Below are 26,993 nucleotides of genomic sequence, written 5' to 3'. Positions count from 1 at the left end.
ATTTCTGGGGTACTCCTTTATGATTGAGTACTTCAATTTCTGCATATTTTCTTAACTCAAAGAATATTAAAAAAATACTTGTACCTCACCTCTAACTTGTCTATCTGTGTCTTTAAATATTTATGCTTTTTAATGATAGATTGCTTCTCTGTCAGTAGAGTGAAAGAGACCTAACTAATTCTTATCTATAGGCACCTTCATAACACTTTTTCTAAGTTATCATAGCATTGTTCTGCATTCAACAAAGTTAAGGTAGTAAAATGAAAGGCCTTTTAAACAAAGGATAAATTTATTTTAAGCTTGTTCTTTTCTGGGTACTAGGAAGTGAGCTTACTTCCCCCCCCCCCCCCCCCGCCATGTTAAAGATCTTTAAGCATATGTATTCACTTTTGTATTTTACTGTCCCCTTGCAAACCAGCATGGTATACTGTCTACTCATTAAAAGTTAGAAGGAAAAAATTGTGTTGCTATATTTCGACTTTAACCAAAGTGACAGATTAAATAGAACATTATTTAAAGAAAAGCAATCCTGGCAGCTGGTAGGTTACTTAACTTATTCTCCTCTAAAATACTTAAGTCATAAATTTGCCTATATATTGCTTTGTGCTTTTTTGCTAGGTGACCCATGTACTATCTCATCCCAGATGGAACTGGAAGAAGCCTTCCGTTTGTATTGTCAAAACAGAGATGAAGGGCTGATTATTCATGGCAAGTATTACACAATTTGAGAACCATGTATTCATTTGTTGATAAGCCTACTGGCTTACCAAATGTGAAATTGGGAAAAACATTTACCTATCAAATCAAATACTACTTTATAAAATTGTTTCCCTACACTTTGGTGTTGTAAAAAGGAAGTGTTATATGGGGGGTGGAGCCAAATCCCAAACAATTCAGTAAGCTTTGAGTGGGCTTAAAGTTCTAAATTGTACAGATTGGTTAATGCTATAGCCAAGTGTAAGATCTTGCCACTAGTAACACTGAGTTATTTAAAGGCTTCCAGAAACTGGCTTCTTGTAAATGTATTCAAGAATCAAGGAAATCGTGCTATTGAGATTTTTCTGCTTCAAGATTTAATATTTTTGTTTTAGTTTTCCCAAGTATTCCAGAGAAACCCGGCATGCCTTGTCCAGGAGAAGATAGTGAGTACTAGAATGTTATCAAATTTTAGATTTTTTTTTGCTGTTTTTGCATGGAAAAGAAGTACTTTAAAGATTCTCATAAGCTAGTTTTATGTACATATATTGCTTTGTTTACCTTTTTCTAACTAGAATATTAAAATATTCAGTATTTATCATCAGAAGTTATGAAGTATTGTATGAATCAACATTGTAGTATTTTTAATGTTACTGAGGATTAATACTAGCTTCCAGTTGCTCATACAGCGCAAAGAGGAGCGGTCAGGATTTTAGATGTGTTTAAATGTGGTAAAAGTGATGCTTGCTTTTGGGTTTTTGTTTTCTTTTGTTTTTTAACCTGCGGGGAAGATAAGTGATGTACTGGAGAAGAGTGAAAGAGCTTTTTATAAAGGGCTCATCAATCTGTTAGAATCCTTTTGAAGGAGTGGCTACACCTCCAGAGAAAGCAGACATGATTGATATGGTCTACTTTGATTTCAGTAGCTTAAATAACTGCACTGGGATGGAACGATTAAATAGCTGGATAGTTGCTTTTCATTATGAAAGGAGGTCATCAGTATACTACTCCATATCTTTGTAAATGTCGAGGAAAGAAACATGAATAACTGGTTGACAAAGTTACCTGATGATACTTGGCTAGTCACAGTAGCATAAATGAAAGCTGACTGAAGAATTGAAGTATGCTTTGCTACTTTTTTTTTTTAACTTGCTTATGTTAGACCAAACCTTTCCCAATATAAGAGCTGAAAGAAGCACGTGACTCTAGTTCTGCTTCAATTCCCGTAACCATTTAAAGAAGGGAGGAGGAAATACTCATGTACCAATCTAGACTGATGAAAGTCCCAACTAGAACTGTTTGCCCTTATTTGTGAGGACACAAAGCAAAATAACGCTAAATACTGTGGGGAGGAGTAAGCTAACTAGAGGAAAAAAGGCTTGTTCCTTAAAGATGATCTTTGCAAATCATGTGGCATAGCAAAGTTGTTTGCAATTTAATAATCTTATTAAAGGTATGGATATTTCAGGACAAAAGTGTTCGGTATTAACCTGTAGACGTTTTAGTTGTCCCAAACAATGAGATGAGCTACAAGTGCACAAATTAGCATGGTTCAGATGACCTAGTTACTCTGTATGTAGGGTATTCTTTCTTAAATAGTTTTATATTTGCATTGTATTCTGTTCAAAAAGCCTGTGTAGTAGGATGTACCCAGTAAGTGATTTGCATATTTCTCATTATTTAATGAATGAATTTAGTACATATGGTTTCTTGCAGCCATGGGACCTGCATGGAAATCTGGTATTGTGACTCGGTTATAACTATTTCCAGATTGTCAAACAATAGAGATATTAAAGTGTATTGGTGCAAATTAGCATAAACTAATGTATTGAGTGTTACTGCTTGTTAGCTATAGCTATACAACGGGTGTGTTGCACTTGGACTATACGTGTGTGAGTGTTACTGGTATTGGTGATACAGTTTATATAAAGGATATGCTATGAAAGTAGATTATCTGGGCAGTACTTTAACTTTTTGTGCTTTAAAAATACACATAACCAAAATCCCTGAGAAAAATATGATTATATGTGCTTGACAGTTTCTATTGTATGGATAATGTGAAGTAGAAGGTTGACAGGACTAAAATAATTCAGAAAATACTTGGAATGTTTGAGGTTCTTATTTTTTGTGACTTTTTTGCTATAGTTTCTTTCATATAAAATCCTTTTTAAAAATGAGAACATTCTGTGTGCTTTTTTTAGAGCATCATGCTTTCACTGTGGAAGTAACTTGTTTCAAGTTTGTCTCCAGATACTTGCAGAGACAAGTAAACAGTTAATCTGCCACTTTATCCAAAATGGGCTTTTTGTTTAAATTAGGAGCCTGTAAGTGCGGACTTTGTTTCAGAATTGTAGACAGTTTAAAATGGATTTTGCAAAGAAATTTTTTGACTTGCCAGATTATTCCATTTGTAATGTATTGCTCAAACTTGTTCATGTTAGTTCATGGATTATAAATTACTATTTATAGTAACATGTGATCTCTTGAACTACAGGTATTTTGTGGTGACTCTCTGTAGAATTGTAGGTTTTTCTCTCCAGTTCCTTTCGAAAAATGTTTTTGGAAGGAGAATGCAGGAATATATGCTGAATATTTTGCATTTATGTTGAAACATAATAGTATGATTCCAGCTGTCTTGAACCTTTGCAAAACTGATGTGGCCTTGAGGTTATACCAGTCAGAGAAACTTGAAATAAATGTATGTAATCCATTAGTGAAATAAACCATGACACTAAAGTTTCAATGCTGCTTGCACTCCTTTAAAAATAAATAAATAAAGGGTATATGGAAAAAGCTGACAAATTTTTTCCCCTGCCCCCAACACTGAAGAAAAAAGACTTAAAAATAATCTTATTTGAAGAAGCCATCTTTTTATATTGGTATGATGTTGCCTGCAGAATAGGATTTGTCCAGATTCTCCAGCATCTGAACTTGTATTGTCTCTGTATTTCTTTTGCTCTAGAATTTTTGCTCCCTCCTTTTTCTTTTCTTTTTTCTTTTTCTCCTGTCTTAATTTTCCCCTAGAATGAAGTCCTACTGTACTTGTACAGCTGCTGTTGTAGAAACAGTACCTTTTTACCTTTAGCAAGGCAGTTATTCCGTTCCATGCAGATCAGAATGGCAGTGCTGCTATGTGGGTGAAGTGGCAGGATTTCCGAAACATATTGTGTTCGGTATCTGGGAAGAGATGCGACCTCTCATAGGTGCATCTAGCATCTGCTGGCCTGGAGCCTCGGATACTGATTTCCTGATAGAGATGGGAGACTTCTAGACCAGCCTTGTGTGTTCAAAAATAAGTTTGCTTTTTTAGTAGACTAGCTATTTTTTTTGGAATAGATAGTAAACAATGTTGTTTATGAAGTGTTTAGATGTATATTTCTCTTCTGTGCCCATGAGTGATAGCCTTTTTGCTATCCTGATGCAAAAATGTGATCTAAGTGGCAATTTTATTACTTGAAAGTTATTGTAGGCTCAGTTTACTTATGCTGACAGATCTCGATCTAATTTATCACTCTTGAAACTGCAGGGCGTTGTATAACAAAATATGTTTAGCTGAAGCATTTCTATTGACTTATAAGAGTTTCCTAATGGTATTGCCAGTTTTATCAGAGAAATGCTTGTTTCTGTGACATCAGCTCCTTGACATCCATGCCATGTTTTAGTTTGTGCCTCAGCTGCTAGCTACAGCCTCCCAAGGGAGCCAGTACCACCCGTGCCTGGATACATGAGGCAGAGATGTGAAAGGGAGAGAACAGGATAACCAGTCTTCCATTAAATATTTGCTCTTAATGTTCAAGCTGATCCTGCCTATTGTCTTTGGTGTCTAGTGGTATTCAAACAGCAGCATCAGTGGAATAGAGGGAAAATGTTTCATTTCATACCTACTGCCTTGTAAAGCATAAAGAATTACATGCTGAAGAAGCAAAAGAATAAAACCCAGTGAGTAATGCATGCCTTTTCTATAGCTTTTATGTGTCATCATTGCGATTGCTACTATGAATTGAGGCCATTGATGCAGTGTGTGTGTGTGTGGTGCAGCAGATAACAGAAGTCAGCATTTTGGTTATCATGTAGTTGCTTTGCCTACCATCCTCCCTTGCAGCCATAGATTGTTACAAGTACAGATATTCCTGGTGCCTGTTGTGTTTGTAAGGATGTGGCTGAGAGACCTCTCAGAAATGCTGTTAAAATTGCAGTGAAAAGACTTTCTTGGCGGATGGATTTTAGGAGAAAAGGACAGAAGAAAAGGACAGAAGATGCTGCTGCTGCTGCTAGTAAGGGAGATTAATGAAAGAAATGTATCCGAAAAACCCTGATGGTATGTGTTCTGGGCCTATTTATTGTAAGATTGCTAATTTAAAGATTAATGTTTTAGGAGCATCCTTTTATAAGGCCTTTTTATTGAAATGCATTTAGTGGATTGTTTAATGTGAAATACTTATTTTGAATTAGGATTTGCTTAGTTTCTAATATCAACAGAATAAACTGCTGGTATACTTTGTTTCTTCTGCATTCCTACATTTGATCAAACTGGTGTTTGTATTTAATGTTAAAAATGCATCTTGGATTTGGGTAGCTAGTGCTAACAAATCTTAGGGCTGTTTTGCTGTTTCATTAAATAGAAGAATGCAGAGGAAGAAACCTTTAAATCATTTCACTAATAAATGAATATGTTTTTAAAGGTAAAATGCTTAGATTATCAGTATGATAGCGGACTATTGCTTCTGTTATCTAATGTTTATAGCTGATCTTGCTGGACTTTCTTTTGGTAATGATTACATTATGTTGTGGATGTCTTATGCTCTTTGTTTATCTGCACAGTATTTTAGCATTAGATGTCTGGACTTCATTTTTTCCCGTGCCATCTTTCTTGAAAATTACATCATAAGGCCGAGTAATATATCTTACTATCCTAACTATTGTTCTGAGTTATTTTTCAATATGGATATTTGTTTTTGCTTTAGGTTTTTGTATAATACTTCTAAATAGCTCTAAAAGGCTTCTTATGACAGTAGTATGGCCTGTAAATATTTTTCTGGCTCAGAAGGCAGGTTTTTCCCTTCATTTGTTGCTGTATTGGCAGCAATGATTAGGTTATTCAGAGCACGTGAACCAATTCCATCCCCCGATGAAGAAAGGAACTATTGCGACTGTACAGATTACTCTGAAGACACATCTTGGATTGCACTGGGTAATTAGTCTGTTTTGAAACTGCAACTAACCCTCTCCCTGTTCTTTAGTAATTGAACTGTCAGAGGTGGAAATTGTACTAATTTTCATGTAATAACATATATTTTTGCCTAGGAATTGAAAATAGCTGTGTCATGGTTTAAGCATATCTGAAATCTCCCTCTTGTCCTTTTACTGTGTACCACTTTTTTTTTATATGTAGCACATTTGAAAAATACACATTTTGATTATTAGGCAGTCAATGAAAACAGACTTGTGGTTAAGATCTATTATTGCTTAGAATCATTTAGTGGTTTTTAATTCTAAAATATTTTGTCATTTTTCTTAGCTATGAAGCACCCAATGATGAATAGAGAAATACAGCTCCCTTTGGGTAACTGAGATGTGAAATTGCAAAGCATGTATCTGATCATGATTTTTTTGATATCTTCCCTTATTTTAAGATACTGGATATCTTAGCAGGTGTTTGTGTACCAGTTCATAAACTATAAACAAATATACCGGAACAAGGTATACTTCAGCTAGTTTTTAAGGTAACATAACAAATAGCTTGGGATTTTTTTTTCTTTTTCTCTGTTCTCTTAGCTATTGTCTAGCTAAGTGTAATACAATCATGCAGGAAAGATGTCATTTGATTGTAGAAAACTTCTATTAAATATAGTTCCTGTTTTGCTTCTTGTACTTCCAATATATATACTTCCTCTAAGTCTGCAAATCTGCTTCTTATATACAGACGTTTGGATAACTAAATTAGATGAAGATGGTGAGGCTTTTTGTTACTTGTTGGAACCAGCAGACATTTGCAAGACTGTTAAACCTTTGTTAGCCTTTTGTGTTTCAGTAGCTTGAAAGAGCCCTCAAATGTATAACATTGTAAATGATACTGTCAAGGTTAATTATCAAATATATTTGGTTGCTTTCATAAGACTTTTTAAAATCAGCTGCTTCAAGCAAGTTTATAATTAAAAAAAAAAAAAAAAATTTTTTGTAATGGAGCCACAGATATAGCCACAGAGGCCTGCAGATGAACATTTATCTCTGAATTTGAGTTGCTATATGAGAAATCGATTTCATAAGGGGAAATTTCAGGTCCTGCTAATTTGAAATGGAGAGCACTTCAAAAGTGAAGCCTAGTAAGACTAATGATAGTAACTGACTAGCCGTTGGAAGACTTGCTGTCCATTCAAGTCTGGATAGTATATAAGTTGTCTGAAGTAAACAAAAAGGAGCTGATCTGAGGCATGATGAAAGGGTATTTTTTAAGCAGAGGCATTTGAGACTTCTCTAATCATCACTGTTAATGCAAGAGTTGCATGTTGAACAGACTGCAGTTCAGTCCTTAAACCTCTGGGGGAAAGGAATAACTTGGATAGTGGAAAATGGGGAGTGGGTGGGGGTGGGGGGAAGGGATTCTCAATATTAACTAGAAAAGCACCGCATTTGTAATTCTGAAGTTCCATTACTAATTCTTCTGCCTCTGTAAGTGCTTATCCTTGAATTACTAGCTGGGAATACAGAAAATATTTAAAGGAAAAACTTCAAGATTTTAGTATGGCCCTCTTTACTTCTACAATACTATGCTAATTATTAGCACTACATGAGCTTTGTCATTATCTAATACTGGTTATTAAATGACTCTTCTAACAATTTAGGCTATCATCTATTGCTTTTCTCAGTGAACCAGGTGCAGATACCCTGGTACAGGGACAGGTGGAGGACTCCCTGCCCTTTAGAGTTTCAGCTGTCGTGAAAAACCATGCTTAGCCGTGGGAATGCAAAGTTTTCTGGAAAGACTCAGGCAGAGAATGATTAAAACTGATGTTGTAGCGCCTAAAGCAATAGGTCTGAGATGGGAACTGCCCCATTAATTTTGAGGTGCAAATTGCTTTTAACAACACTCTCAACTATCTCAACATTGCTTTAAATATGTTAGAATAAGTATTGTAATACAATTTTATAGAGCAGTTCTTATGGTGTACACAGGGAGATGATGGAGAGCACAGTGGAGATGAAAAGGCGTTTTGATAGAAAACAGCAGGAAATGTAAATTTTGCAGTCGTAGTGTAATTACCTTATTTTCCTTCATGGAGTGGAACACCTCCTTCCAAAAGCTGGAAGACAAATACCATCATTAATTTGAAAGACTTAAACATGCTTTCTTTAACAAGTGAAATACTAAAGCTTTCTGTTAACAGGGCAAATAAAGGGCAGGTACATCAAATTGCATCATATGAATCTCTGTATCTATGATTTCCCCCCCCCCCCCCCAAAGGTAATGAAGCTCTAGGACGGAAGATTGCTTTCTTAGAAAACAGCTTAGTAATTCTCTGCATCATAAAAGAATTAACCAAGTGGGAGCTGTGATTCAATTTGGTATTAGAATTAGCTAATCATTACATCTGGAATACAACAGATAAAACTTTTATCTTCTGCAACTATTCAGATTTTTTTAAATTTAGCTACTATTTAGTAATACCTTATATTGTTACAAACATGAAATAGTTCTGATATTAAACTCTTGAAATGTACAAATGTTATACCCATATATTATATCAGGAAGCTTAGGAGTGAAAGTGCAAATGGGAGAATCAGGTGGAGATGAGTTTTATTTCTTGGATAATGAAAATGGAGCAGAATACCTAGAAACTCAGATTGTGACATGATGAGAATCCATGTTTTGTCCACTTAATTTTAGCGTGCTTTCTTCCTAATACAAAACAGAATAAGGTACCTCTGAGGTGCACACGTCAGAACTATCGGGCTGAAAAGTGATTGGTCTGGAGTGTTTTAGGCCTGCTGTAAAAGCTCCATCAAACTGTTACTCATCCTAGGAGCCTCTGACTTGCTGTATATACTTGCTGTATATGTGATATCAACTCTTTGTTGCACTTGTGTTAGACTTATTCTGCGTGTGGGCGGTGCTCTTTTATCTGTGATTTTTAGATCTGGAAACCTAATAACCATGCTCCAGAGCAGCAGGATTTATTAGACTCCTGCCAAACTGGCAGGTTTGGCAGTGGGTTCCTGTGAGAAGGATATGGAGCAAAAAGTGAGTGTTTCTAGCCTGGTATTTGCATAGGATTCAGAAAATCTGGTAAAGGTGTACCTGTGTGTGTAGTTTTATGTAGAAGACTGATCTTCTCTGGGCACAAAATTAAATAGACAAAATCATCCTTCTGAAATCTATTAAAACGGGACGAGTTTTCTTCAGAATCTCTTGTAGTGTTCAAAGTATTCGGTAGTCAGATTTTTGACTTACCAGGCATGACCAGCTGAAGCTCAAGTAGGCAACACTTCATAATTTTGAGCTTTCTTTGTCATAGTGAGATACTGCATTCTTTTCTGGGTATCTTGTTACCAGAATGCTGAAATCAGAAAGAATTAAGAAAAACACAGTCAATCTGATTTATTGGAGCAGATTGAAAGATAAAGTATACCTTTGTGAAGTAACATCTAAGCTGAGTTTTATTCTATTAATATTGGAATAATGTAAACATTGTTTCTAGAGTGAACCATAAACCGAAATAATGGAATCGTGCTGTGAAAGAAAACACCCCCACTCAGAAAATGTCCTGAGACTGTAAGAACCAAATCATGGTTTCATGGGTGTTATGGAGGCCACCTTATACAAGCCTTACGAATTTGAAGTAAATTTTAAATTCATTTTGAATAGCTGGGTCGGTCTGTCTGTCTCTTGGTGTGTTTATTTGGTATGTGATGTCCTAATCTAATACATATGGATGACTGTAACTCGGGAGTGAATCAAGTAATTTGGTATGCAATAGAAGAAAACTTAGAAAATAACATAAACTTAATACCAGTGCTAACAATCCAAAAAATAGAAAAATTAAATTTTCATGAGAAGTAGGTATGAACAGGCCATAATAAATATGTTGCTCACGTTTGGGGGCTGGAGGGCAGTGTGTTTAGATATTTTTATTTTTATTATAGGGAGAGATTTTTGGAATCACTTGGTAGTTGTGTCCAGCAGTTCAAAATACAAATAGAATATATGGATAATTATGAAATAGGGGAAAAATTAGAAAGCATATGAGATGGGCAACAATCAAATCTATGGAAATATTTCACTGCAAGGAGAGCTACACTAGACTAGGACTTCAACTTAGGAAAAAGACAACTGATGAAATATGATACCATTAATTTAAAATTTGCATATGGCACTGATTAAGCAAGAAATCAGTTAACTATTTCCTATAGAGTAAGAAGGAGCGGTCATAAAATGAAGTCTTCTGAAGGGTATTCTAGGGGAAATATCAGTAGTTAGCTCTCCCCCCTACCCCCCAACCCATTTCATATTTCTGTTATAATTTGCTGTTTAAGATAGCAAATGAGACTTGATGGAGTCTTGATCTGATTGGGTTTTAACTGGTCACACTTTATGAAACTGGATTTAGTTTCTTCTGATTGCTGTCTAGCTCAGTCCCACAAAAGATCCATATAGTACACTGGGGGAAGGGAATTGTCCAGAGATTCTAGTACTTGTCCTTACTAGTTTTGCTGTCATTGGCAGCCTAACACTGAAAATTATGGACAGCTGTCAAAATTTTGAACTTTTTAATAGTGTTGTTCACTGCAGGTCTGTATGTAATGCAGCACTTCAAATGGATCTAGACTTTTGATTCTTGATAATGTAATTCTCACCGTTACAACTATCACTATACATGAATCACATGTACTCAATTTAAGTACTTACCATTGTTTCTAGAAATTCTTTGCTGCCAGGTTTAACTAAGGTTCCCCAACAAGTCTCAAAACAAACAGCAGCAGCAAGTCTTAAATCATGCAGGCTACTGAAAACAGAAAATAGAACCAAATTCCTCTAGAAAATTTCATTGGTTTGCTACTCACTTCTTTGTATGCCTACTTCAGTAATTCTAGATTGTATTAAAGACAGTAGAGGCTTTATTTTACTAGGTTTTTGTTTAAAATAGAAAATAGTGTTTTATTGTCATTATATGTACTCAAACATAAAAATTAAGAAAAAATAGGACTGCAAAAGGGATGCAGATGTAAACTAAAGAAGAATGTTTTTACTGTGCTTTCATTCAGTAACCTGGGCTCTCTTGCAGTAAGTACTTACTAAATACAAATTATAATGGCTTCGTTGAAGGTATAAAACTTGTAAACATGAAACCTGAACAGTGTCTGGATAAAAATGTACCTAAGAAGGTCCTGACTTATGCATTCAGACCAGTGGAAAACTGCTTGGAGATCTTTGCATGAATGGATTTTAACAGTAAAGAAATGCTTCCTCTCATGCTGTAATTATTCTGTGACAGCCTACTTGAATATTCAGAACTTCATTTAGATCTAATTCAGTACTAAATAAGGTAAACTGAAGAACTAAATCATTTAAGTACTGGTTCCAACTCTTTTAGCCTGATTTAAAAAAAAATTGCAGATCTTAATTCTTGCTAACACAACACTATATTTAGTTTTCATTGTAGTAAATATTTTAACGCAAGTGACTTGGTGGAGGGGAAGAGTATAAGTTGCAGTCGTCTAAAGAAAAATTTGGACTTTGTATTAACAATGCTACCCAAGCTGTTCCTCTCCCTCCCTTCTGTATTTCCTAAGTAAAAATGTTAGATCACCTTCAAAAGCATAGATAAACGCCAGCTTTTCACTTCCTTTTTATAATGTGATCTTTCAAATTATAGTATCAAAGACAATGTTCTCTCATCCTGTGTTCTGGACAGCCTTGCAAAACACATACATAGCAATTGTGTCAGGAGCCAGGGGAAGGACATATAACACATTATGGTCCCTGACATGTGCACAGAGAAGATTCTCATGAGGACCTCTCTACTTCTGTAATAGCATCCCTTACCTGAGTTTAGTGAGGATTTGAGTACTGCTGAACATAAGTCAAAGCTACATTATTGGGACCTTGCCATATCATTTATGAATAAATCTGATAAATTTCATATCAAATAGAGAATAAAATTCTGATCCCTCTGATTACAAAGTTATGATCCACTTAGAAAAATCGTGACCCTTGTCCTGACACATAAGAAAATGTGTCTTTGGGCTCTCAGTTCTACTATAAACACTATGAATGAGCACTGTGAAGTAATGAAGTGTTTTTAATTTAGAACACTGAAAACATAAATACCTCCAGACACTTATAAACACTTTCTCTGTTTTCATTTGATATATTTATATATATAGAATACCCACACCCTCTACCATCTTAAATTCTTGGGGGGGGGGGGGCGGGAGAGGTGGAGCAGTTGATGTAAAGAATTCTTAAATAATAAAGCGTACAGTGAACTTCTGTTTTCTCCTGCAGTGCATGCTTACCTTTTGAATAGTATTTCTTTCTATGGAATATTTTAATAGATCTACAAGTTTTTATTAAGGAGAAAAAGCAAAATGAGATGACTAAATTACTTTCTTAATGCAGACTCCATTCTCAAATTTGTGTCTCGAAGTTGTCATTTTGCCTTCCTATTTCCTTCTATACTGACTTTCAATGTTTTCTGTTGTTACTTCCAGCTACCATAAAATATATTCAAAATGCCCTTAATTATTTTAAATAAACTGGAAAGACATTTGCTTTTCTCTTTATAAAATCTATCAAGTGTTAATTTATTTCAATAGCCCTAATTTTTAGCTTTCTTCATCTTTTTAACCCCCCCCCCCAAGATGAAATAGAAGTTCATTAGCACATGTGCCAAAGATTACAAAAACTTGCATAGGTTTAGTATACAGTTCACTATATCATTGACTGTCTATTAGGAAAAGAAGTCTTTTCTGTAAATATGGCTCAGTGATGCACCAATCTATTTATGAAGTTATGCTGTATTTGTTTTCATTTAATTTCCAGCACTGGACATACTGCTGATGAAGGAATTCAAAAAAAATGTACTTAGGTTAGCCTGTACTGATAAAATCAATGATAGAAACATTTTTGCTTTGAATATTAATATACAAGTAAACTCTGGGCTGTAAGTCATTGAGTCAGATTCTTAATGGTTTTTAGTGATTGGTTAATAAATGCTTAGTCTTACAAGTAAAAAGAATTGTATTCAAATTCTGTGATTTATTTCACAATTGATGTTCTAGAATTCTTTTTTTGGAAGCCAGAGAATCACTTACTTGCTGTAACTTCTTCACCAGGTGCCTGGGAGAATTCTACTCTAATCCTAGTTTAATCTCAGATTTATCTGTCTCAGTAACATCACAATTGTATTAAACTGTTACGTGCACAGCAGTTTTCAATGAAAAGAAACAGTTCAACCATTGAATGTGATGTAGCAATGTTAAATTGTGCAATCTTTACTTGTTGAAAGTGATACTCAGTTTTGTGAGGTTCAAACTACAGTTGTTCCCCTGCATCACCCAACATGTATGCAAGCCAGGCAGATGACTAGTGTGGACATCGGACTTTTTATTGCACTCAGCGGTCTGACCAATAACAATTGTAGCTTTTAAACTTGATGTTAAGGCAATGTAGATTGTTTAAAAATGTGTTTTTTGCTGTATCTTATTCTGAGTTTTCTAACAATCTTTTTTTTGTTTGGCAGAAGCATACCTAGTAATCTTGTGCATTATGCCATGACTGTGTGAGGGTTGCATTTCCAGTAATACAAATGACATGTTCATCACAGTTCTCACGAAATAATTCTGTCAACTCCCTGTTTGTTACTAACTGTTTAGGTATTTCCTTGAAGTATCAGTTGATTATTTTCTTTTGTTCAAGAGGTATTAAGTCAGCTCCTTGGGCTTTGCCTCTTGATAGCTGAGGTAACTTTGCTTGTCTTTCCAGTAGGACACATTGTTATTGCCTTCCACACGGGGGGACTCTCTGAGGTGCATCTTTGAAGTCTCATCCACAGTTTTATTTTTTTTATTATCAATCTGTTAATCACAAGTGAATTGAACTTCTAAGGGAAGCTTATGTATTGTTAAAATGTGTCATTTCTTGTATTTTTGTGAATGTAAAGTATTACTAGTTTTTGTTTGAAAGTGAAAGTCTATTTTCAAAAAAGGTTTTTAGATCACTTTTTTTTTAATTGTGTACGTTGAATGCAACCAGTATTTTCAATGATGAAGCAATCTTGATTTTCTAGTTACTTTGATGAGCTTTATAACTTGGAGACAAAGAAAGAGCATAAGGCATTAACAGGTGTGATTGAGTGTGAAGTGGCATATATATGATACCAGTGCAGCCGAGGCGTTTTGAAAATGAGATGTTAGCTCTGTTTTTATTGGGTGCCAGTGTCTTAGTAAATCTAGTATATCAGCTTGTAATGGTGTGGATCCATTTTAACAGAAGGACATGAATATGAGCAACCAAGAGATTTTGCATGAGAACTTAATATGCATGGAGGACAGGTTTTCCATCCAGCAATCCTGAAGTGGCAGTTAGCTGATCGCTTCTAAGTCAGTGGGGAATAGGATATCCAAACAGTATTCTAGTTGAATTGCAATGAATACCACCCCCCCCCCCACCCCCAACCAAAAAACAGCACCCCCTGCTGAACTCTATCACTGTAAATGACTTTTGGCATTGCTAGGTAAGTATTACTATTCTCTGAGATATAATTTTGTTTTCTTGTTGCTTTTCTGCTGATGTTATAGATGGTACCACGTTCTTTTTGTCACTAGTGCTTTTTTAAATTGTGCCTTTTTTATATATAAAGGTTCATCTGCCTTTAATCATAGTTAACTTAACACCTCTTGAAAATGGAAAGAGGAGTCGAGGGTGGTGTTGTTCCCCAAGTGCTAATCAGTTTAAAATTACTTTTAATATATTTGATTTCAGAAGTGCTGAATCACTTCATGTGCTTTTCTGTCATGAATATCTTCTGATATAAATTATAACAGGACCTAGACTGATTATAGAAATACAAAACAACATATGAAATGTTACTGAAAATGTGCTGTATGAATACAATTTAAAAAGACAAGCTAGGCCACTTGCAGACCAAGACATCAGTTAAGTAGAAAAGATGCATAGGATAAATTTCTAAGTGAAACTTGAATCGAATCTGGAAAGTGTATCAAAGACTGTTTTGTTGATTGTGATTAGCTGGTCAGAATATGTTGATCTTAAATAAGCAAATGAAGTGGGAAGAATGGATTGGCTAAGAAAAAATTGAAGAAATGTTGGGTTTGTTAGAAAAGCTTCTTTCCTTTCCAAGTATTTAATTGAAAAGAATATACAAGAAGAGATAAGCAGTTTGTAAAATTTCTTAAAGATTGGAAATGATCAATTCGGTTTGCTTAGTGTAGACGCCATTCTATTCAGTGTTCAGTTTTACATAACACATTTTGATAAACTTACTCAAAACATTTAAGGTATTTTCATTAGGTAAGCATAAAATTCTGGTTTTGTCTATTTAATGGAATTTCGGTAGCAGCGACATGTATTTTGACAAAACCAGGCATAGAAGTTAAGGCTGTAGGCAGTGGAGTTGTATTATCAGTCTCTCCTGAATGGAAAGAAGGAAAAGACCTTACTGGTATTTAACAGATGAAAAGAAAAAAAAAAATTGCAGACTACCTCAGCTACATACAAGAGTTTCTCCAAATGTAAATGTACGTGTGCGTGTATAGTGTTTTTTGGTGGTTGTTGGCTTTTTTTTTTGTGGACTTGATCAGGGTTGTGTTACTTTCTGTTCCAACCTGTTCCAGTGTTGCTGGTTGATTTTTATCTAGTGTGCTTTATAATACAGTTTAAACATTTTTATTTCCTTTGCAATCTTAGCTTGAAACTTAACTTCTCTTTAGAAGACCTTGGAAGTAGATAAATTTCAGTAAATGCATTGTAATTGGATTTTTTTTGTTCTCCAATGAAGACTTATCTTTATTAAGTGTTCAAAATGTGTTTGAGGATTCCTCTAAGCTCTGTCACCTACAAAAGGAATATTCAAAAACTTAATGTTTGCAGCTAAGTGAAGACTTGGCTTCAATATCTAGTACAGAAAAAGATTATTTTGTTTAATTAGGGGGATTATATCTCTTTCAGCCTCCACGCAGCTAAGCTGGAAGTCCTTAATTAAATGAAATGGGTACTGTAAAATAAACAAAAAAAGTAGCCCTTTCCGTTAAACAAATACAGTAATGGAACAGTCATGTTTCTGTGATGGTATTACATTTTCTAGCGGGCTGCAATCCATCATGGCTGTAAAAACTTCTTTTGACTGTTTGTTACAAGAAATTAAGGAACCCCTTCCTTTTATTCTAAAGCATTCTTGAAACACATACCAAGAGATGTGCTGTCAGATGGATTCAAAACTACTTATTCCCATCAGAAATATAGGGGTGAAATGCATACTAGAATAGAGTCTCGTTCACACATCAGACAATACTGACAGGAATTCCTTATTTCAAAAAATGTGCTTATTGCCATTTAACTCTTCATGATTTCTTTGATCATAGGTTTCAAAATACAGCTCTAGTTATTTCATAGAGCTGAAGGATTGATTAGGATTTTTGAAGCTGACAATGCTTTAAAAATGTTTTTTATTTTTGCCATTAACCTTGAGGAGTTTTTAGGAAGATCTCTTTCACTAGGCCATTCCTAGATGTATTGGATACACATTTTACCCTATTTCTAGGTGTTATGCTGTCTTATATAACAGAAGCATTTCCATTGCTACTTACTCATTGTAATTTTTGTGTAAACACTTTGAAGATGTGGCAGGTCCATGCATATTATGTGTGAACATTTGATTGCCCTGTTAACATAAACAGCACAAAAAATGTGCTGCCTCTTTAGAGGGCTAACAGCTCTTTTCCTCATGCAACTCTAATGGTTGTTTTTTGACAATGCAACAATCTTAAAATCTGAAAGTTTGATAAATTGGCAGTCATAAAGCATTATTGATTTCATGTGGATTACAAAAATGAATACTAATACTGATAGTCCTGAAAAGTAGTTTTATATTATTCTGCAATATGAATTTTATCTTCTTGATATAGTACTGAATAACACTTGTCATTTAAAGGCATCTTATAATTATCACTATTTCTCATTTTATACTTAATTCCCTTTTTACAGACAGAGAATAGGAATTCATCTGCCTTAGGCCAAACATTGAATCAGTGGCAGTCCTAGTAAGGATTTCCTACTCTTTTTAAAGCTACAGTAACTTGAGTATTTGCTGGACAGTTTCCTCATGACAGTATGCTATAAAAACCTGGCTTGGACTTGTTAGGGAAGTGTCTTGCTCCTTTATTTGCAGACTTTGCCAACACAAGCTGCTCATTAATTTATCAGTCACTTAATATTCCTCATGTCAGTGATAATCTAGCATTAGAACACAAATGTATTAAGTTGCCTCCGTATGGTGCTTTGTCTAATGAATTGAATGAGCTATTTTGGAAAAAATCTGTGACATGTTTCTTTGACACCCCTCCTCCCCCCCCCGATAAAATGCCATCCTACAAATAGTGGAATAGTTTTTCATTAATGTTTGTGTATGATAATTTCAGTTACATCAGCAAGATGTGCATTTAATAATGGAGAATAGATAGCATTTCACAAAGTATTATTGAATTTTTTTGAAACTTCTGAATAAATGGAGCTAAAGGTTGGTTTGACTTTCCTGTAGTAACTACAGCTATGCTATTGTCTTTTTCTGTGTAATTCTAACTGTTTGTCTAACTATATCATGTTCAGATGCGGAAGAAGGAAGATACAATTTGACTCCAGTGCACTTGTCTTCAGAGTCTGCCAATATGCTAAAATGTTTTGTGTGATGATTTTTGCCCCACCCCCCTTTCTTTTTAAGGACAAGAAACTTGCTCCATTAGGTGGCTTAATATGGACTTAACATTAGTAATGTTCTAATTCAGAAGATAAAGATACTGGTTCAGATTTTGCTATGCTGAATGGTTTGAAAGAAGAGCATTGTTCTCTTTCCATTGTGATGTTAAAGCTGGTTTTAAAACTAAGTATTTTCCGTTTTCTAAATCTGGGCTACATATGATAATTTATTTAGGAAGAGCAGGTTCTACTTTCAGAATGTGTTACGTTGTTAAAATTGGTAGGCTTCAAATGTCTTTTCGTATCTAAATGTTATATTTGCCACTTCTGTAGGACTCTTATAGCATACTCAAAAATATATATTCATTTCTTATCTGGCATTTTGTATTTATGGTCTCTTGTTTCTGGTGAAAATAAATCAGTGTAATAATGAAGTATGAGTTAAATGGAGAACTACCGACGTAGGAGAAATGATTCATTCATAGCTGTGAAAGAAAAAATATATGCGTTTTTCAAAAAGATAAAAATTAAAGGTAAAAATGAAGTCATTCGTACTATATGTGTAAGGACCTTCCAGAGAATTGTGGCCATCAGCAGCTGTACTTAGTCTTTGGAAAGATGAAAACAATAAGGCATGAGCTTTGCTTATGTGATGCCTTCAGACAATGTGCAAGTTGCTCGTAGACAGAAATGATACCAACACTCTTAAAATGGGAAATAAGAAAACTTGCTAAAGCTATGCTACTGCAAAAGAGAAAACAAATCCATTTTGTTTACTTGTCCCTACATGGCTTCCCCTTCACTGTCACAAATAACTTTACTTCAGAGCTAATAAAGTACATAGTTGCAAAACTTGTTGTGAAAAGCCTTAAATTTGAGAAGGCTTTCCTAAATTCATTCAGATACTGCTAAATCAGTAGTTATTTTGGGATTTCTTTCCTTTGGACAATTCTTTGAGTCCTAATTTGAATGATTAAATCTTGTACAGTCATGCTAGGGACTATGGCTAGGGACACCGTCAATAACTGCATATTTGCTGTAAGAGTAGAATAGTAGGAATAAAGCTTCTGGATTTTTGTGTGTTAGAGATGTGTAAAATCTGTGTTGTAGATGGGGCTCAGTCTGTTAAGTTCAGTCATGATTTGAACCATTCAGATCCTTACCATTAAATTACTTTGTATAACAGATGCATACTATAACCAATCCGCAGGAATGCGCTTTAACTTGGTACTTAGTAGTCTTTCTTCACTGTGATTCTTAAAAAAAAAAAAAAAAAAAAAAAAAAAAAAAACTTGTGTGTGCAGGCTCTCTTTGACTGGTGGGTAATGGATATTTTTATATTTATAATGTTTATATTTATATAAATAATAAATTTTTTTTTATGTTAGAACATTTATACTTTCTACAAAAGAATTGGTTGTAGAGAAAATACCTAATTAGATTTTAAATCTTCTTTGATCTGTTTTATTTGCTTTACAGGTCAACAAGTATTAGTTTTTCTGAAGTATGTAACACTAATTTTGTATTCCATCATACCAGAAGTTTTGGATGTACAATGCTGTATATTTGATCATAAATTTGAATTATTTCTCCATTTGATTTTTTTCACTCTTTACTTCACTCTTTCTAATTTTATCTTTGTATTGTCTTGTACACAAGAGGATGTAAAGAAGAAAAACTTTTACTGTGTTATGAATTTTCATTCAGGAATCCTCTGTATCAGCTATACTTTTCCTTCCTCAGATGAGTGCATTTTGTCTATTCTCATGGCTGTTCTTTGCTAAAGCAGTTGCTCTTCTCCTGTTTATTATCCCCTAAAACTTCCCAAACTTCAAATCAAAGCTTTGGAGTAGCTCTTGTGGTCTTAGTTTCTGTAGTGAATATATGCTATCATTGTAGCGTGTTCTTAGAGCACTTTTAAATGTGGAGTTAGAGTAGAAATCTGATCTGTCTCTCACTGTCATGGTGACAGAGAATCTCCCTGCCTAACTTTCAAGTGTCAAGTCCTCAACTTGGAAATCTTAAGTAGGATATACTTCTCTCTCTGCATCTGCATCTATTATAATAATTAGATGAATGGATGCCAACCATTTAAAAACAAAATATAATTAATTATTTGAAGAATACATATGAATGCATACATTTGAAAAAGTTAAATGTCAAGAAACAATAAAGACTATTCATTACATAATTTTATTTTAATGATAAGGAAATTATTTTAAAAAAATCAGATATCGAAGTTGTGATGCACAATAAGAAAACCTGCTACATTTGGTATTTTGAGTGCTTAATACCATCCTGCTTTACTTTTTTGGCTATAGTTTTAAATTAGAAATAGAGAATCATTATTAATTTTCAATTTTCTAACTATTAACAGTTGCAATTTTGTGGTTCAAATGCATGAACACACACGCGCGCGCGTGCATGCGAATTGTTTTAAATCTTGCACGTTTTCATGACATCAGGTTACTATAGCAGCTATTTGTTCAAGTTCCTTAAGAGTGCTTTAATAGTAACCTTTAAACACAGAGGTAACTTTTCATTTTGAGGCCTTGATGTATGTGTGCTAGTTTGACTGCTTTGAAAAACCTGAGCTATAGGACTTAATTATTTCTTTGTAAGAGATCTTTACTTTCCAGACACTATGTATGGTGTGTTTAGGATTTCTCCACAGAAGAGTCAGATGGTGAGAATCTAGCATAAGTGGACAGTCAAGGCTATCTTTAACCTGCCTACATACATTACAGGTGGTAGCTCTGATGGAGCAACATGAACTTTGTCATGAGCAGTACAAATCACCCAGGATCTTGCTGTGTATACTTAATGATTGAAGGCTAAGCCACTGAATTTTCTTAGAGAATTCGCTAATGGAAGTAACCAGAGAAACTGCATCCTTTGGAACAACAGTGTTTCATTGTCCATTGGTTCTTCCAGGATGCTGTTTTTATTTGTGTCTGTCTCATAAGATATACCTTTCATTTACATCCTTTGCTAGAGCTGTCTTAGAGTATCACCATTCACAAACATTTTACTGATAATCTACCTAAGGTCTTCAGGTCATCACCCTTGTTTCTTGGAAGGCTGGAACATGTCATGACATCTTTGAACTAAAGGGAACTGTAGCAATGTAATACCTCCCTCCAAAGTACTTGGTTCTTCAAATTATGTTATTTCCACCAATTAGTTTAATCCTAAATTACACTTGCAGCAGTTAACTCATTCTTTAATTTTATATTTCATATTGGTTTATTGTTAGTTTTGCAATTAGTTATTTTCCCCCAAATATTACATAGGAATTTTAAAACGTGGATTTAATTGAAGTGTCACATGTAATTATAGAATGCAATATGGGAACAAATCCCATGTTTCGATATATATAGCAGTATTAGTGGACCATTGCATCAGTTTGTTAGTATAAACTGCAAAGTTTTTGAAAAGTTAGCTATTTATTGGCTCTTTGATCTTTTTTGAGATTATGAATCAGTGGAACTGGTTCTAAATACAAACTGTGTGAGAATTCCTAAAGAAAGATATAAATGTTCACATTTCATTTTGTAGATTTTGATCTGCCTTTGAAAATAAATTTCAATGCTAATGTAATTACTACATTCACGGATGCTGTAGTTTACCCAAAACTAAAAATGAGAACACTTCTTTAACACTTCTGTAATTACTATAATGCTTACTATTAAATAAAAACCTGTAATAGTGCAAAACTTATATGTTGAAAAAACAAAAGCAACACCAGATGAAAAACAAGCAGTGCACAAGTACATGCAGACTTTAAGAGCTACAGATTAAACTATTGCATCTGCAGACTCTAATCACATTAATGGCTTTATAGGTTCCTTTCTATTAAGGCGGGAAAACAAGAATGCAAGTTCTTAATCAGTGATTAGCTGGATAATCAGCTGGGAAGTTGTATAGACTAATTTTTTATTTTTCAGGAAAAAACTGTCTCTCTTTCTAAACCAAATACTACATTTTTTTTCTCTTAGTGGATTAGGCATGTATTTAGACACCTGTAATATTGAGTATGTAGGTCAGGCTGTGTATAGCCCTTAAAAATATCCATTGGCTGCCAGAAATGGTAATATTGCCTTGTTGCTTAATTTAAGATATAGTTAGAATTGATCTTTGATTTTTGAGGTCCACTCAACACAGTGTCATAACTCATAGATCCAAAGTATAAAAGGCCAGAGTCATTTGCCCTTGATTTCCTCATCCAGCCCATAGAATATGTTTTGCCTTGAGATGGTTAATTCATTCAAAAAAGGATGTGTAAATTAAGTTTGAATGCCATCAAAGCATAAAACAGATCTTGGATGCTTTGAAAGAATGTCTGTTCGAATATGTACTTTCATTAACTTGTATCCATCCTTCTTTGTCCCATGTTAGAAAGTTTGGACTACAGAATTTGCTGTATTTCTTCATCTTATAAATATGCCAGCCCGACATCTTGCCTTCAGCAAAACTTTCAAACCAGCATGTCCTCTGAATAGTTGTTGAACAGCTTTTGAGATCAGTAATGTAGCAGTGCCAGTGTTAAGAAAGCTACAGGCACTTGAACTGGTTCTTCTGACTCTTGCCAAATATTAGGGATCCAGAAGGTGGAAAAGGTAGGAAATAAAGATTAAATTCCCAGTAGCACACTAGTGTTTTCTACTTTTTTTAATAATGTGTAATGACTAAGCCAAATTGTTATAAATGGATCCAACAAACCATTTGAATCTTTGTTTAGTAAGGCACTTGCTGGAAAAACTGGAGGAAGCAGTTGTCCAGCTTTTAAAACTGTCTGAAAATAGTCATTGATTGATGAGTCAAAATTCTTAATGCTGCAGTAATATGAAGAATTTCAGAGGTCTTAAATACTCCCATAAGATGATAGACAGGGTTGCATATTGCTGTGTAAAGTCATTATAAATTAAAATAATATTTTGATCTCACCCTGTGCATCTTTATGATTGAGAGTCTCATGGAATAGTTGAGACTCTTAAAAGAAAAAAAGGGAATATGACAGTCCTTGAAGTAAAGATCATCTTAATTTGACCAAATACAATCATGTTAGGAATGGCATTTGCAAAAATCTCATGTATATAAGAGAAATCATCTGCTAAAGTTTTGACCCCAAGCTTTGAAGCTATATAATGAATCAAGTCTATGCAAGTTTGTACTGCTTTTTAACACTTTTCAAAATTGCAGTATTCTTTTTGAACTCACACTAAAGCATGAAAGAAAAATATCAGAAATATGAGTTCACTTGCAATACCTGTGAAGTTGATAAGGGCTCCAAAAGTTTGTAGCACATGAAACTCTTTTGATATTGATAAGTTGTTAGACAGTGGTGCTTATCTCCTGGCAACCTATAACAGGGACAGTGTCCTCCTTGACGTGTTTGTCTCTTGAAGGAAGGTCTCAGAGAGAATGAAAGAAACTTCATTCTTTGCTGGTATGAAAACTCTCTGTGGTTATATGAATGCCTTTTTCTTCCTCCAGGTTGCAGTGAAGCTGCAAGTGTGATCATCTATTTTATGCAGAGTTAGTGTTAGGTTTTTTTCTGTTATACGTGGCCCACGCAATTGCTTGGTGTATCAAGTGTCTTGCTATAAGGACTTGGATAAACTGACTAAAAAAATAACCCTGATAAACCTACAGTTATGAATGGAGGATTTAAGGAAACAATCAGAGAAATAAGTAAGGACGAATATTGTATTTTTATGATCCAGATTCACAACTTACTGAATCCATAGCTGCTTTGATGCTTCTTGAGATTTGGATTGACAGCAAATACTGGAAGTTTGTTTATTTGGACCAAAAGGTTAGGGGTTTCACACCTTTCTCCTGTTGAACTCAACAAATCTCAAGTGGTTAGGAAGGTGGTTCCAAAGGAAGTCTGCGGAAAGATCTGAAGTAAGCTACAACTTCAGTAACTCTCCTTTTTCAGTTGTGATAACCACTAATGTCTTAGTGGTTGCCTAAAGCATCAGATAACAGGAAAACATGCTCATCTGTAACACTGCTATGTTTTAGTCTTCAGTCATTCTTTCAGTCTGTTCCCTCTTCTTCAAACTGTTCCCTCCTCTTCAAATACTTTCTCTTCATTAGTTCTGTTTTGTTGGACTGTGTCCATCTGACAATTACAAATGCTTACTGATTGCTTTTTAAAGGATTAAGTTTTCTGTTGATTGTTATCAGTGAAGTTCATTTTTCTGAGCACTTTTTTAGGCAAAAACTGCCTAACTGCCTGCACTGCCTAATAAAATAATTCTGCCAAGTTCTCATTTAAATTTTCATTGCACTTAGGAAGGTAGATTCTTTTGTTTTCTTTAAAGAAAGCTTGTATTTAGCAGATTTTGAAGAGCTGTTTGAGTCAAACATACCAAGTGAGACACCTCTATTCTAGCAGCTGCATGTCTGCCACCTCTGTGACATGTAGTCTTTCATCTTCTTTGAGAAGGTCCCCCTGCCCCCAAATAGTTAACACCTCATTTAATAAAGTGCCATGTCTGTTTCAAACTCTTGTAAAGCAAACGTTTGCCCAAGCAAATAAAATTATATGTGAATATTTAGAGTTGGGCCTGAAGCTTGCGGAGTAACAGAAATTTTAGTATTTTTGTGCCTTACTATTGAAGAACGGAAGTAGAATATTTAAAATCAGACCCATTACATTCAGTGTTTGCACATTGCATGTCAGTAGCATATGATTTTTGGCTTGCTCAAGTTTAGGTTAAAGTAATACTTCCACTAAGAAAAAGTACTTCTTGAATTATGTTTTGACCATAAAAATGTGGGGAAAAAGGAATGGTTATTGATAAGGTGTGAATATTTAGAACTAATGTTATTTGATACTTAAAAGCCAGAAACATTAAAGATGAATGCTAAAGATTGCTTTGTGTTAACTTCTGAGGGATTATAATTTTACACCTTGCCATGATATAGCAATGTTTATAAATCAAGTCTATCAAAGAGTTTATATTAAGGATGTTCTTTTCTATATTATCTGGGATAATTTAGTTAACACTGCATATTTCTCTAGATATCATCTTGAGTTATGGAATCGGTTCCACTTGTATTAGACTTGATTAGAAGACAGCCTTAAGAGCCAACATAATATTGGACTCTAGGTCAAAAATGAACAAAAAGAACCTATCCAACTTTATGACTGAGTCTTATGGAAAAGTTGTGATGCTTAAAGAGAAAACTACAGCAATATGACAGCCCTTTTTAGGAGGACAGGGAAGAAGTGAGGATCATCTTAGACTGAACAAACTCATTCACTTACTGAGAAACTGAATTGTTTCAGTTGGCAGAGTCAGTGTGCCTAGGTACCAAATGTAGCATCTGAATATGTTAGTGTCAATAAGAGCTCAAAAATGTCAATTTTACTGTTTTTATCTTCTCAGAGAGAGTTATTTATACTTCGCATGCTGTTTAGTTCTCTGTTCCCTATGAAATTGCATTACTTACTGATTTTTCTCTACATTAGGTAAAATTTATTTTGTACAAGCTGTTGTCTGTTTTAAGTTGCATTATAAACAGTATAAATTTTCTTTTTTTAAAAAGACATACAGTTAAAACTTTACTTGGAAATTTAATTCATTGTGCTACTGAAGATGGCTTTTATATAATATCTAAATAAGAAATCACTTTTTTTGAAAGTAATAGGATATTATAACACCAATAAAAACACTTTTCAAGATATTTTTCCAGAAAATGTTTAAGGGGATATGCCATGCTTATCTGGTCTATTTTTAATAGTCTGTAGTCTGTGCTTCATGTTGAAATACTTCATTGCCATCTAAAATATGCTTCATAGCTTTAAATAATATCATAGTAAACTTTGGGAACTTTTAAAGAAATTTAAATCTGTGAATCTGTTAAATAATTAGTTCTAATTACATCTATTATCTTTTAAAATCATGCTAAATCTATGAGTTTGGGGTTTTTTGCTTTTTTTGGGAGTGTTGCTTTTTTGTGTTTTGTGCAATTTTTGTGGTTGGAGAGGGGGGTTGTGTGTTCTTCTGTGTTTGGGTTTTTTTTAGCCTCTTGATGTCAGGAGTATACAGTAAGTTTTAATATCACTGTTGACTTTTCTGCTTAGTTCATCCCCCTCTTCCCCCCCCCCCCCATCCTCTCCACTTCACCCAGTACCCACTAGCATTACCAGCTATAGAAAGCACATGATTCTGTTTATGTGGCAGGGAATGGCTGTGTCCTTTGCAGCTGCATGTAGCTCTGAACTGTACTAGTGTTGCATAACACATTTTTCAACACTTAATACTGAATATCAAATCTCTAATTAGTCTTATAAATAAAGATTGTACATATTTTTGTGCAAAGCAGCAACAAAAGTAAACTTGCAATAGATGCTAGGTACTGTCTTGTATGGCCTCTTGAAATCTATTCTTAATAGCTTAAAAATGATTTCTTATTGTCATGTCTTAGAAATAATTGCAGAAACACATTTGAACTATTTCTATAGCCAAGGAAATATTTTGGTAGTGTTTTCTAGACCAGATAAAAATGAGGTCAAATAATGTAACTCTTGATTTGTAACACCTTTAATACTGCATGTTTTAAACATTGTTAGCACCTAACATCCCTTACATGTTTATACATCAGTTTGACATAGTGAGATAAGCATCATAATTTTACTAGAGGAAGCTGTTTCTTTAACTGTTATCTGTCTCTCTCACCTGAGCTTGAACCAGCAAACAGCCAAGAAACTGTAACAAGATTATGATCGTGTGAGAAAGACAGGAACAGAGAAAAGGGAGAGGCAATGGTAAAAACACATCCTCCAGAATATGTCATTTAAGGCTGCCTTTATAAAAGGGGGAGGGGGGGAAAAAAAACTCAGCAGGGACTTTAGCTATGCATTGATATTTAGAAAAACAAGATCGTTTTAAGCCACAACTTGCCTGACATAGTGTGTCTGGTTTTGCTGTGCTACCATGCTGCTGCTTTACACCTTTTTAATTTCTTTCTTAGAATCAATCTACCGCCGTGGAGCCAGAAGATGGAGGAAGCTGTACCGAGTCAATGGGCATTTGTTTCAGGCCAAACGTTTTAACAGAGTGAGTACTGTTGCATAAAATGTTGCATTTTGGTAATGTTCTGCAGTTATTGTTTTCTCAATCCATGCTTTTTGTGTGTGGGGAGAGTGGTGAAAAGAAAGGAAAAGCAAGATGCTTATTCATGTGACTTCTCAGTCTGTGCAGTCTTATTCAGTGCATAACAATCAAAAACTCACAAGTCTTTGAATCTGGGGTGGAGTTAATAATATATGATTGGTTGAAAAGTCTTTTTTAAAGTTTCTAAAAACTATTTTCATGAATACTTAAACTGATACATACTTATATGAGCT

General features: G+C 34.5%; 1 protein-coding gene across 3 annotated transcripts in view; it reads left to right on the top strand.

Annotated features, from left to right (window-relative positions):
- Positions 1–26,993, top strand: part of PRKCZ (protein kinase C zeta) — a 77,818-nt gene that overhangs the window by 11,850 nt on the left and 38,975 nt on the right. For 2 of the 3 annotated variants that reach the window (XR_010886353.1, XR_010886352.1), the window contains exons 1-2: positions 1,106–1,142; positions 26,618–26,703. Coding sequence is in view for 1 of the 3 variants with exons in the window: in XM_067310855.1 (XP_067166956.1) it covers positions 619–708; positions 1,092–1,142; positions 26,618–26,703 (227 nt within the window). In the remaining 2 variants the exon portion in view is untranslated. Of the gene's footprint in view, positions 1–618; positions 709–1,091; positions 1,143–26,617; positions 26,704–26,993 lie in introns of those variants that run through there. The other variant, XM_067310855.1, reaches the window with a different exon arrangement.

Source organism: Apteryx mantelli, chromosome 26, assembly GCF_036417845.1.
Source record: "Apteryx mantelli isolate bAptMan1 chromosome 26, bAptMan1.hap1, whole genome shotgun sequence".
In the NCBI taxonomy this organism is placed as follows: Eukaryota; Metazoa; Chordata; class Aves; order Apterygiformes; family Apterygidae; genus Apteryx; species Apteryx mantelli.
This window is presented reverse-complemented; position numbering and strand designations above follow the sequence as displayed.